The sequence below is a fragment of the Oryza glaberrima genome, chromosome 10 (genome assembly GCF_000147395.1).
Source record: "Oryza glaberrima chromosome 10, OglaRS2, whole genome shotgun sequence".
Lineage (NCBI taxonomy): Eukaryota > Viridiplantae > Streptophyta > Magnoliopsida > Poales > Poaceae > Oryza > Oryza glaberrima.
In genome coordinates, this window is record NC_068335.1 from 17,719,917 (window position 1) to 17,733,716 (window position 13,800).

The window sequence follows — 13,800 nt, forward strand, 5'->3', positions numbered from 1 at the left end:
CCATGCATGCAATCCCCCATTACACACTTGGCCTTATTGCCCAGAGTTTTAGAGAGATACCGATCGATGCAGCAGCTGCAGATATATATATACGTTGATCATTACTAGACATTGCTGTCGTCGACGGTGAGCTCGGCCGCCTGCTCGGAAGGCTGGCGCGTGATCCCGGCGTGCGTGCACAGCGTCCAGAGGCAGGTGAGGAGGTCGCCGCTGCCCCAGGAGGCCAGCGCCTTGGCGTGGCCCTGCACGTCGTTGGACGGCGCGAGGTAGACGACGAGGTGCACCCAGAAGCGCGCCAGCTCGTCCCACGCCTTGTCGAACGCCGGGCCCCGCCGCCGGAGCCGGTGGAACAGCCTGGCGCCGCGCCGCGCCGCCGGGTCGTCGTCGAACAGCTCCTCCCACCGGCTCGATCGGACGGCCACGGCTATCGCCTTCTTCCTCCTCCGGCTTGTCGGGCAGACGACCCGCCTGGACGCGAGGTGCAGGGCGCTCGCCGTGTCGCCGTACCTGTCGGACACCCACGTCTCGTCGTCGGGGAGCAGCTCCGGGATCTGCGCCACCAGGAACATGCAGTACCTCGACAACACCGACGCGATCTTGCGGTCGTCTTCTTTCTTCTCCTTCTTCTTCTTCTGCTGCTGCTGGTCGTCGTCGTTGTCGTCGGCGGCGGGGGGAGGGTGGTCGTCGTGTTCGTTGTCGAGAAGCTCCGTGGCGAGGTGGCACGCCAGGATGAACTCGGTGGTGGTCATGGTGCGGAAGTCGAGGCCATCGATGTCGGGGAGGCTGACGATCCCGGTGGTGCGGCTGACGACGGCGTCAGAACGCAAGGCGTCGATGATCCGTCCGGTGGCGATCGCCGGCAGCGCGACGTCGGCCGCCCTCACAGTTGCGTAGAGTTTTTGGAGTGGAGAGGCGGCGTCGAAGATGGACATCTGGTAGATGACCATCTCCGATTTGCCCACAGAAAACGTGAGGAACCTTACCCTGATGACAAGGAAGTAGAGCCACCGTAGCCACGGGCGATGGGCAGCACGGTGATAGGTGCAGACCATGCGAACAATGTTCCAGCTGGAGAACACATGCACGATCCAGAACTCGTGGGTTTCAATGGCGATGACCGTGAGCACGAGCAGCACGGTTATGTAGAAGGAGACGTTGGAGATGGGGCCGTTTCCGGTGGTCGTCCAGCCGATGATTTGGCAATACACCGGCTCACCTTGACTTGAGATGAAAAGTATGTAGACGACGGTGCCGAGCAGTAGACACAGGAGGAAGAGGGAGGAGACGAAGTTGACGACGAAAAGGATAGGTTGGGACATTACCACTGGGGCAGCCGCCTGCTGGTAGTAGTGCACCAAGAGATCAAGCTCAAGCTGGAGCACCTGGAAACCCCTCTGGATTTGACCTTGTACTCGGTTCAGCGTGAACTTGCTGCAGAGTTTCTGGGCTTTGCCCACAGGCTCACATCCCTCGAGCTTGAGGACGCCGTCGAGCATGACGCCGCGAGCCATGGCGGAGCCGACCTCCACCATCGGGTAGTGCTCGAAGCGGCGCCGGAACATCTTGAAGAGGGAGAAGGAGATGCACAGGTCCTCGAGGAGCTGACGCCTCCTGCCTTTGAACAGGTTGGCGTGCTGCTCGTGCATGTTCATCACGTCTTCCACGGTGATCAGCCGCCCCTTCTCCACGCAGTCGTGCTCCGTCAGGCGGAGATACTCGTCGGGGTCGGTGAGGAGGAGATGCACATGCTTGTGCTCGTTCTGGTCGCCGCCGACGCGCCTTGCCACGCCGTAGCCGTATCCATGGATCGTGACCGGCTCGAGCACCCCATTATCCCTCCTCCTCATTCTCCTCTTCCTCTTGTTGTTGTTGTTGTCGTCATCGTTGTTCACCTTGTTGTAGTGGAGGACAAGTCGATCCTCGCCCATGACAACGAATTTGCAGGTGGACAAGGTGATGGCGGGGGGGCTTGTGGCCGTCTGCTTCTCCATGAGTTTCTGCATGTAAGCTGCAACGACAAGAGGGTTCCTCGCCGTGTGCAAGGAGCAGCTCGCGAGCCTCCTGTTCAACAGGCTCAGCACCAGCTTCGCCAAGCACAGCGACCAGAGCACAGTGAAGATGTAGATCAACGTCAACCCTAACAAATAGTATGGGAATTCTAACGTCTCCGTCCTCGTCTGCCTCGCCAAGTTTGCGAAGATGAGGTAGCCGACCCACACCAGGTGGCTCACCTCGTAGGAGACATCCATGAGCGTGAGCCTCCCGATGCCCCTCGAGAAGGAGGAGCCGTCGGTCGGCAGCAGCATCCCCTGGACCTTCTTGCGGATGAGCTCCACGAGGATCAACCACAGGAGCGCCGCCAGGGGCTCCGATTCGTTCCGGAGGACGCCGTCGTTGTTGCCGCCGCTGTTGGCCTGGCTCTGGGAGATGGTCGCCGAGACGAGAGGGACAAACTGGAAGAAGGCGAAGTTGAGCAGGAAGCGCGCGATGATGGAGAGGCTGTACTTCTGGAACCCGATCTGGCGCACCCACGGGAAGAAGACCTGCACGAAGCCGTTCATGTAGAGCGTGCAGCCCACGATCGCCATGAGCACCACCACGAACAGCAGCTTCATATTCTCCGTCCCCGTCCCCCGGTCGTGGGACGTTGCCGCCGCCGCTCACATCGTATAGAGTACGATTACTGCACCATTTTCAGTGGCGAACCAGAAATAAAAAATATTTACTGCACCGTTTCTAGTGACGAACCAGAATAAAAATTATCAGGGATACAATAAATACTAATCATCTAATTATTAAGTGATATACTCCCTCTGTTTTGAAATGTTTGTCACCGTTGACTTTTTAAGTATACGTTTGACCGTTCGTCTTATTCAAAATTTTTTATAAAATATGTAAAATTATATGACTACATAAAAATATATTTAACAATGAATCAAATAATAGGAAAGAATTATTAATTACTTAAATTTTTTTAATAAGACGAACGGTCAAATATGTTTAAAAAAAATCAACGATGTCAAACATTTCGAAACGGAGGGAGTACTAATTAACATAGTCCTATCCTGTAACCCCGGCTAGGACTATATAGGATCGCCACTCACCATGCAGAGAGGTTGAATGCCGGCTCAATCGTATGAATCGTCCCAAAAGGCAACGAGAACGACCCCATATTAATTATATGCTGGTGAACGAGCACTACTGCAAACTAATGTCAATAGCTAATTAATTGCTATCGCATTTCATCTGCATGCAAACAAATGCTCACATGCATACCTATATGTAGACGGCCCCCGGCGATACAGTACATTATATTCATCAACAAGATATATATACATCAATTCTTTGCTTAGTTTAACGGTGCACTCAACGTATGTTCATGCTGCCAGGCATCGCATGCCAGCCTTCTCTCTTTTCTCCACTGGCCAGCCAGGCGCGTGTGTGATCGATGCTTTATAATCCTTCCTCCCAAGCACTGCAAAAATTATGCATCTTAATTAAGAGGCCACAAGTAGTACTCCATGATTCCATGTAGGTTTTTTTTATTAAGGCTCATTTAATTTCATTTCATTTAGCAACAAAAAAACAAGAACTATACTCCCAATTTGATTTTATTAAGAACTATTTGGTAGAGCTCCTACTTCTAAATTTAGCTAAAATGAGTTGGGTCTAAAATGAAGTTCTAGAGCAACCTAAACACAGCTCCACCTTTCTAGTTCTTTTTTGAGAGCGCTACACCCAGCTCCGCTTTCATTTTAGATGAAACTGAAATCGTTTAGTTGAGTTCAAGCTAAAGAGATGAAGCTGGAGCTGTGCTAAACAGATCCCAAGGCTCAAAAGTAGTAGCAAGTATTCATACCTTCAATTAGACACACACATATATACATATTCCTCCTACAGGAAAATCAAATTACAACACAAGTGCACGTGTATATCTTCAATTACTCTAACACTATGCTTTTTTTTTTCTTAGGGCGTGTCTTGATTTCATGCACCTCGAATTTTCAAAAAATATCAGTTACTTTTCCCATCCAAAAATTACAAACGATGGATCTCGTTACTCTAATACAGTATTACTTAGAAGTCCTTTCTTTCAATGATAAAATTGTTGAACAATAAATTAGTCTAACCTAAACAAGAATACACCTACAATTCATACAAATGTAAGAAATTACATGCAAAAATAAATTCAAACTTGCATAAAAGATAAATGTAAAATCATAGAAAACTACAAAATTGTAGTTAAATAAACTAACATTACACACATTGTGTGTATATATATACTGCAAACTTTATACTTAACAATACCAATTTTAGTGACATTGACATGAAATCTTGGGGAAAAAAGACCTTATCCTTAATTGACCTGCATATTAAAGTATATACATGGGAAAAAAGTGCAGCGTTTACTCAATGTGTAGCAGAAAAGGAGGATACATCTAATTCAACCTCGGAGGCAGATGCTTGGGCATGCTTGTGCATATTAGAATTAAATAGTTGTCTATCATCGTAAGCAACGAAAACAAAGCTGGCGGTGAACAAAGAAAAAGCTAGCTCTACTGCTTTAATTAATATGCGGAAGAGTTACTTTCGCTACTTAAAAACGACTTTTCATAGTATAACCCCTTTTTTTTTCAGGCGGGTAAAATAAAAAACGCTTGTGAAACTGTAACTGAAGATCTGCAAGCGGTTATCTTTACATAACTGTTTGTAAAAATAAGTCTATTTTTACCAGAGATTGTTTGAGAAGGTCGCTTATAAAAATAGATTTTTACAAACGGTCATCTATAAAAAATACCGGAATGAGATGAAGAAACAAAATTATATTTTTTTTCTTATCTTTATCTATCCAATACCCACTCTCCCACCACCCACCACATCATTCTCTCTTTCACACCCTATCTCTTCTAGATCCAGTGGCGGGGCAGCAAACCGGCGGCCGCCGCACAGGCGCGAGTGGGCTTCGACGAGAGCTCCATCGGTCGGTGTTCACGCAGGCTTCGGCGAGGGCTCCAACGTGGGCGGGCTCCGGCGGTGGATCCTCTTGTCCATGGCGCCAACGAGGGGAGCTCATGCATGGTGGTGGTAGATGGGGTGGTGGCGAGAGCGACCTCTACCAGATCTGGTGGAGGGGAGGCAGGCGACGTCTCCTCTCTCATGGCGGCAGAGGGTGTGGTGGTGGCATCCTCTCTCCCATTGCGGCCAGAGGTGCGCGTGCGGCATTGTGGGCGGAGGATTCGGCTGCTGGAGGTGTGCGGGTGGCAGATTCAGCCGTCGGAGGTGCGCAGGCGGCATGAGGCGTAGTGGGTAGAGGATCCGGCCACCGGAGGTGCGCGGGTGGCTAGAGGCGTCGTGGGCCGTGGATCCGGCCATCGGAGGTGCACGGGCAGCAGGCGGCAGCGACCAATGATGGCGAGAGGAGCTTCGGGCGGGAGGCAGCCATTAAGTGCGGCGAGTCGGGGCCACACTCCCGCTAGTTCCCAAAGAAGGAGACAATGTACCAGTCGGAGCAGGCCTTCCTCTTGCGGCTCCACCACAAGCACCTCGATGAGTTTGATGAGTAGTTGCTCGTCTAAGAGTATACGAAGAACGGCGCGCTCTACGGCCACATCCACAATGGCAATTCGACGACGATAACTCAGCTCCCTCCCACGCCGACAGCAACCAGCGATGCCTACGTTGATTTGGACAATGATTTAGGATTTTGATTGGGAATTTGGAACAATGATTTGGGATTTGGGGACAATGATTTGTAATTTGTGAAACTATTTAGGGCCTGGATTTTCAAAATTCTTTTTGCTCCAAAAAAGATTTCACTTGAGGGTCTCTTAATATTGCCGCCAGCGAAAACCGATTTTCATGTCTAAATTCAATCTACACATGAAGAAAAAAATAATAAATTATATTTGCTCTTTACAAGTATTATTCATTATCTGATTTTATTATTTTGGTTTCTTTAGTTGTAAAGACTTATATAATCTCAATTAATGTTTTCAATAATCTCAATTAATGTTTTCATTTTTTATAATAACTATTTAAGTCGCATATAAATAATGGGTGCCATGACATCTAGATGTAAAAAATCATTGTGTTTTACTCATGGACTCCACATGGGGTAAAATGGACATCTCGTCCCCGCGTTCCACATTAGCACATCTATGTGTTACGCCACGTAGTTAAAAGGGTCAAAGTGGTAAAATACAAGGACAAAAATCTGAAATATAGTGACATTTGAAGAGTACAAGTCATCTCCTATAGTGGCAATTTGTTAAATCCCCCTGATGACTGCAGGAACGGCGGCAGCATGTCGTACACGTCGGCCGCCGCCACCTGCTGCACCGCGCCTGCGCTGCTAGCACCGGCGTTGGCGCCGCCGGCGCCGCTCCTGATGCTGATCTTGGGCTGGATGCCGCTCATCGCGCTGGCGTTGACGCGCGCGACCTCCTCGTACACGCCGCCGTCGATCATGAGGCTGTCCCGGAGCGCGCCGTGGTCGCCGCCGAGCTCCCGGAGCATGGACGCCACGAGCTCCGCCTTGGCCCTGCCCACCCCGGCCAGCGCCTCCGCCTCCCGCTGCCTCGCGTACAGCCTCGCGTCCTCGGCCAGCTTCTGCTCGAAGAACTTGGCGCCGGCCTGCGCCTTGCGCGCCTCCGCCGACTTCACCTGCTCGAACAGCGTCGCGTCCGCTGCCATCTGCCTGTCGTACAGCGCCGCGTTTGAATCTTGCACCTACGTACGCCAGCAGATTGAATAAGTAAAACTTCTCTTAATTAGATGATTTGACATGAGCAAACTCGATCCAAGTTTGAATCATGTTTGTGTGGCTGTGTGCATGTAACCATATAAATAGGGAGATGGACTTTTATCCCTTTGGAGAACATCCCTTGTTTTATTCATGTTGTTTAAAAAGTCATTAAAAGTAAAAAAATATTGATAAAATAAATTAATATGTAATTTGTCATTTTACAAACATGTAAGTTCAAATTCAACCTATACAATTAGAAAAAAATAAATAAATTCGACTATGTGAATTACACCGTTCTATTTTTGTTATTTTTGTTTTTACTCGTATAAATTAAATTTGAACCTATATGTTTGTAAAGTGATATATTAATTTTCTTACTATTTCTTTAGGAAAATTATGATTTTTTTTGAGTGATATGAAAAAACAAGAGAACATCTTCTTGAGAAATAAATAAAGTTTCCCTATAAATACCTGTGTCTCGTACTGGACGGTGGCCTTGCTGAGCTTCTCGGCCTTGAGCTTCTCGGTGAGGCGCAGCGCGTTCTTGCGCTCCACCTCCAGCTGCAGCTCGGCCTCGCGAACGACGACGGCCTTGACCGCCTCGACCTCGGCAACCTTGGACTGCTTGTCCAGCCCGGCCTTCTTCACCGCTAGCGCCGCCCGCGCCGCCGCGATGTCCGCCTCCCTCTCGTTCTCGTACACCTCCACATCGGCCTTCACCTTGATCTCCTCCCTGCAGCCCACACCCTGCTGCCGCGCGGACAGCACCTTCGTCTCGGCATCCACCTTCGCCGCGTTCTGAAGCGTGAGCCCCTCCCTCTCCTTGGCGCCGATCTCCCCCTTCATCCGCGCCTCCGCCTCGGCCACCTTCGCCTTGCCCTCCACCTCCGCCTGCCTCTTCTGCCCCAGGAAGGAGAAGTAGTCGTTGCCGGGTGAATCCGGGTCATCGACGAGCTGCTTGACGTTGGCGCTGTAGATGTAGAGGCCAAGCTCGTTGAGGGCAAGCTGCACCTGGTCGAACACTTGTTGCTTGAACTTCTTTGTGCCCTGGAAGATCTCCTCCATGGTCATGGACGAGGCGAGCACGCGGGTCTCGCCCTCGATGACACCCTTCACGAGATCGATGACGTGGTTTGGTGATCTGATCTGGGAAGCAGCAATGAGTTTTGCGTACAGTAGTAGCTGCTTGTTCCAGGAGCACAAGTAGACAAAAAAGAAGAAGAAGAAGAAGAAGAAGAAGAAGAAGAAGAAGAAGAAGGGATTAGACTGCCAACTTGAGCAGAAAATTGTTCAAACGAAAGCTGGTTGCATATTTGAAACATCTTCAGCTTTTATAGTAGTGTAGATATATGCTAAAGCTGCAGTCGTATATCGTCATAGGTTTTATTAGGTTAGCCAATTTAGGTGACTGACAAGATTAGAACAAAATATATCGACTAACAAAGAGCAAAACTAGGACATATAATTTTTCATGCTTGATCCATGCATCGCTTTTTTTTCAATGTTATACAAATGTGAAAAAAGAGGAAATGGTTCAATTCGAACCACTCGGCAAAATTGTTAAGCTAGCTGACCAAGAATAAAGCCCAATGCAACTAGCCTAAAAAACTGATTTAGGTAGCAATTTATATATCTTCCTAGTAAAGGTATTCCCGGCACCTAATATTGCGTCATGTTGCTTGTGCAAATTTAAGTGACTGACGGATAAGAGAGAAAATGACAACTAGCTAATAGCAAAACTAAGATACTTTAATACTTCTTGCCTCAATAATAGTTTTTTTTTTCAATTTTTTTAGTTGGTGAGCTTAAAAAAGAAGGTATTCAATTATAATGAACATCAGAGTGATTTTACAGTTATTAAAAAAAATACCGAGAGGTACAATATTTTCTAGTATAAAATTTGTTCTCTCTCAATGTCTGTACAATTTCTCTTAACATCAAGAACTCGGCGAGACATGGTGAGCGTAGGTAAAAGAAAAAAAATCATATATCTACATGAGCTACATATAATGTATGTTAGTAGAGTATTTGGAAGTATCAATTGTATCAAAGGGAACATACCATGTCCGCACATCATGCAAACTACTAACAAACAAATACCATCGAAAACTCTAAAAAAGTGTACATACATTTTTAATAGGATTATCACCTACATGTGATCAGCATCATCTTTAAATCCATAATATATAGATAGTAATAAAAAAAAGACAAGGTTCTGACATATTTATAGTCTCAGGCTTTTTATTTTTATTGTTTTGGCTAAAATAGAATATATATTTTAAAGTTGATACTTTACACATGCATATATAAACCTATTAAAAATACATGTGTATTTTTCTCTAGTTTTTCTATAATATTTGTTAATTAGTGTGCACTGAGTATATTATTTGAAGCACGTGTAGAGTTAATTTAAAGAAATAGTAGGGGGAGTAAAAATATCTGTGAATCATGCACGCATACCGCTTCCTCGTCGCAATCCTCCAGTCTCCGTTGTGTGTCGGCCGGCGGCGCCGGTCCGTCCACCACAGGGTTCCGTTTGATCTTGGGGCTGGGGCCGATGGTGTAGGCGGCGGGGAGCCTGAAGGGCAGCTTCTCGGAGCTCATGGCCTGCACGTCGATGTCGTAGCTCACCGGCGTGGCGTCGAACTTGAGGCACTTCTGCCCCGCGAACACCCACGCCTTCTTCGCCAGCTTCACGTCGTCGATCCCCCAGCCCGTGATGGCCAGGTACTCCGACGCGCCGGCCACCACGAAACGCGCCATCTCGATTTCTCGATCGATCGTGTCTCGCGGCGATCGAGTGAGTTCGTTGTTGGATCGGCGCGGCGCCGGCGAGGAAACCCCAAGTTTTTTTTTTTTTTTTGTAGCGGCGCACGCACGGACGCGCGGCGGCGATCGAGGAGAGAATTGAAGGGAGGAGGATATGATATCTGATGCGATCTACTGATCCGTACGTGACAAGGGCAATGAGGAAGGGAAGACGTTGTACGGTGGAGATGAGATCGAAATCGAATGAGATGTGTCGGACTCGACAACGCAAATCGAACCGGTCGCGTCGTATCGGCTCAGGCCTCAGGGTCGCACGTGGCCTGCCTCCGAATCGTATGGGCTCGCCCAAGCTGCACGATGGCCCAAACGGTCTCGGTCTCGCTCACCGTCTCACCGATCGCATATGCGCATGTGGGGCGGCCTCCAAACCGTGTGGGCTCCTACCTGAGCCGTCTCCAACTTGGGCCGTCCAAACGAGGCCGCGTCTGAGCAAAACCTACAGACCTACAGTATGTCAGTGGGGGGTACGGCTAAGGGTGGAGAGGAAGCTCGTGACTCGTTAGCTTGCTCGGCTCGTGATAAGCTCGGCTCGACTCGGCTCGTTTAAATTTCCTAACGAGCAGAGCTGGCTTTAAAGCTCGTTAGAGATAACGAGCCAGCTCGAGCTAGCTCTGCTCGCGAGCCTTAACGAGCTTTTCATTAGCCAACAGCTCAACAACAGCAGACCACAAAGCCCACTAAGCCGAGACCACAAAGCCCGTAGGCACATAGGCCCATCAGATAAGGACATAAGGTAAAGACTAGTAAACCCTAGCTGACTGTTCGCTCCGCTTCCCTCTTCCCTGTTCGCTCCGCCGCCACCATCGCGACTCGTGTCCCCTCTCCTCTTCTCTCCACTCCACGCGGCGCCGCCAGCCCGCCACAGCGCCACCATCCCGTGCATTGCCGCCTCTCCAGATCTTCCTCTCCTCTTCACTCCGCCACTTCACCGTCACCAATCCACCGTCGCTCCGCCGCCGCCAATCCACCTCCGCGCCAGGCGCCAGCACTCTAACAGTGAGTGTCGTGCGCCCGCGCCGCCGCTCATCGCCCACGATTCCACGACGCCGCCCCCACGCCGTGCCAGTCATCATCCACGTCCGTGGTTCGCCGCTGGTTGTGTGGCCACGCCGCCGGCTGCCATGGAGGAGCTGCCTCAACCAGATCTCGGAGCAAATGCTTGATTTGTTGTTGTTGATCTCGTGTTTAGTACTTTAGTTCTTCAATTATCGGTTCAGCTTCAGCACCTCTCTGCACTTACCTGTGTATCCATTGCAAAAATTGTTGGGTCGGTGTTTTAGGTCATTAGCTCGCGAGCCAAACGAACCAGCTCGAGCTTTGCAACGAGTCGAGCCGAGCTGGTTTTTTAGGTCGTTAGGATAACGAGCTAGACCGAGCCGAGCTAGCTCGCTATCCACCCCTAGGTACGGCACAGAATACCGATCGGTATAGAGGCTGCCTGATTCTTTCGACTACTCTGGAGTACAATCTTAATCCTTTCATCCCAGTTTGATCATTCCCTAAAGTTTGATCATTCCCTAAACGAATGGCACCAAGACCAAGGACACTATTATCTGCAACCGGTTGGATGAAGATGGGAGTCATTTCTTCTTCAGATGCAAGGAAGTAAAATACATTTGGAGAGACCTGAACCTTGAAGAGACTAGGGACAAGTTAGCTGGTATGCAATCAGCTTGGGCAGTCTTAAACTCCATTTTGGAGTTGGAGGAAGAAAAGAGATTGCTAGCCATTGTCCTAATGTATGGTTGATGGAATGAGAGAAATCGGAGGAGAGAGGGGGAAGGAAGAAGAGTAGCTAGTGTGCTGGCCTTTTCGGTGCAGAAGCAAGTCGATGAACTCCTAAATTTGGCCCTGCAACAGCGAAGGGAGCATAAAAATAGAACAGTTAAGAAGTGGACACAACCTGCAGCTGAGGTGCTGAAGATCAATGTGGATGGAGCTTTCAAGCATCAACTGCTCCTAGGCGGTTGGGGTTATGTAATCCGGGACGTGGGAGCACATGTGATACAGGCGGGAGCAGGAAGTTCATCGAGGATGCAAGATGCTTTTCACGCCGAAGTTATGGCAGGAGTAAAGGGTTTACAGGCAGCGGCGAACCTGGGAATGGCCAATATCCAGCTGGAATCCGACTCCTTGACGCTTATCCAGGCTCTGAGGGAAGAAAACTTTCGCTATGCTCCTTTGGGCGGCCTGCTGCTTGAAGCGAAGAACATTATCACTTCGTCCTTTGTATCTTGTCAGTTCAGTTACTGTCCTCGCGAGTGTAATAAGGTAGCTGATGCAATCGCATCCATTGGTTGTAATAGTCCTCTAAACACTGATCTCGTCTGGGATGGTGTACCTCCGGGTGTTGAGGATCTGGTGGTTGGCGATTATGCCGCTTCCTTGGGTTAATGGAAACTAAAGTTTTCCTCTAAAAAAAAAAAGACCAAGGACACTAAAATATTTATCACTCTCAAATTAATCCTTATCGGTTAGGGTGTTTCATCGTTTCATGTCCCGTAGATTGCTCATGTTTTAAATATTGCATGCCATTGCACCAATAAAAATTAATCTTGGTTGGTTACATGCAACATATTCAATGATGCACATTTACTCTTTCCACAAATAAACAAAGAGACACTTGTTAGATGATGATCATTTTAGAAAAACCTCAAAAAGCTTAAAGGATGATCAAAATGGGATAGATGGAGTCCTGGTTTTAGGTTCCTTTCACTAAACCAGTAAACCTCCTTTGATCGATAGAAAAAACATACAAATTAATTTTGAAGTATTTCAATCAAAGAATTACATCATATCATATATATATCCTTTGAAATTTCTAGGAAATGGACAACCCTATAGCCTCTTAGAAAATTTCAGTTCAATCTATATCTCTAATTCGATTCCTTTGTTTTTCCTGCGCTCTATTCCAATGATCATTTCGGTGTTTTTCCTAAAATTTACATTCCTTTGTATTGCACTTAAATTCCTATCAAAATTCTACGTTTTTCTATTTATATATTCCTTCGTTTTTTTCAATCCTACGTTTCAAATGAGCCTTAAGTTTTGAGTTATACTCTATCATAACATAGGAGTTTATTATCACTTTAATTTTCTTGCATGAGAAGGCCTGTCTATTGTTCCCAGATCGCAAAGAGGAAAAAAAACATCTACTTGATTATATAACTTTCACATTAATTTGCTACTGCCTCTATTTTTTATGTCTAAATTTGACTATTGTAATGTTTTTTTCTTATTTGTATAAATAGAAAAACATACAAGCTACACAAAGTCTTTTTAATGGTAGATTTAGTGGTACTTTTTTCGCTTTACATAATAACTAAGTAATTGAATAAATAGTGTCGGCCAAATTTGAGGGAAAATAACTGTATTATATATTATAAAAAAGAGGTAGTATAATTTACACATTATTTAAAGAGATTTTTTATGAATTACCATTGACGATTGTTTGGTTCTAAAAATTGCTATTGTTGAATGCGAGTTTTGACTTTGGACGTTAATGTTTCCTTTTGCTTTTACAGTCGCCCATTGGTTGTCTACTCCCTCCATATATCAATATAATTGTAACCTAGTACATGTGTGACATATCTTATAACTTTCTGTCTGATTCGGTCTTAAGATATGTCAAATTTGTACTAGGTTGCACTTATATTAGTATGGAGGAAGTATTAAACTAGATGTTTATATGATACTAATAGAAGTAACATATAATAGAAATAGCTTGTAAGATAGCTACACTTTGTATTTTTTTTATCTCTAACCAACTATTAAAAAAGCTATAAATTAATTAAGATGATGTGGTTTATAACAATGTAAAGTATATGGATCGATTGATCGTCAAAAAACAAAATTAAAGCGATATGGCTCAGATCAATGAGAGAAGGAAAAGAAAGAAGGTATCGATGGTTGCACCTATATTGCTACGGAGGGAGTATTAAACTAGATGTTTATATGATATTAATAGAAGTAGCATATAATCGAAATAACATGAAGATAGCTAGCTACACTTTGTATTTTTTTTATCTCTAATCGACTATTAAAAAGTTATAAATAATTAAAATGATGTGGTTTATAACAATTTAAAGTACTAGAAAAATGCCCGTGCGTTGCAATGGGTGAAGGTTATTTTAATCTTATTATTGTTCACTGTGAGAATTCGCTTGGATATATATTTTTCAAGAAAATCATGTCAGGTTAGTATGCAAGTTTTTCTTTTCAAGAGA

The 13,800-nt window shown here is 46.5% G+C and overlaps 1 protein-coding gene and 1 pseudogene across 1 annotated transcript; both read right to left on the bottom strand.

Moving 5' to 3' along the window:
- Positions 1-104: 104 nt before the first annotated feature.
- On the bottom strand, positions 105-3,172 carry LOC127785767 (uncharacterized; annotated as a pseudogene).
- Positions 3,173-6,252: 3,080 nt separating this feature from the next.
- LOC127785923 (flotillin-like protein 3) lies at positions 6,253-9,622 on the bottom strand. The gene is made up of 3 exons (XM_052313260.1): positions 9,206-9,622; positions 7,217-7,930; positions 6,253-6,729 (listed from the first exon to the last, which is right to left on the bottom strand). The coding sequence occupies exons 1-3, from the start codon at positions 9,506-9,508 to the stop codon at positions 6,253-6,255; spliced, it is 1,494 nt and encodes a 497-aa protein (XP_052169220.1). The 5' UTR covers positions 9,509-9,622.
- Positions 9,623-13,800: the final 4,178 nt, after the last annotated feature.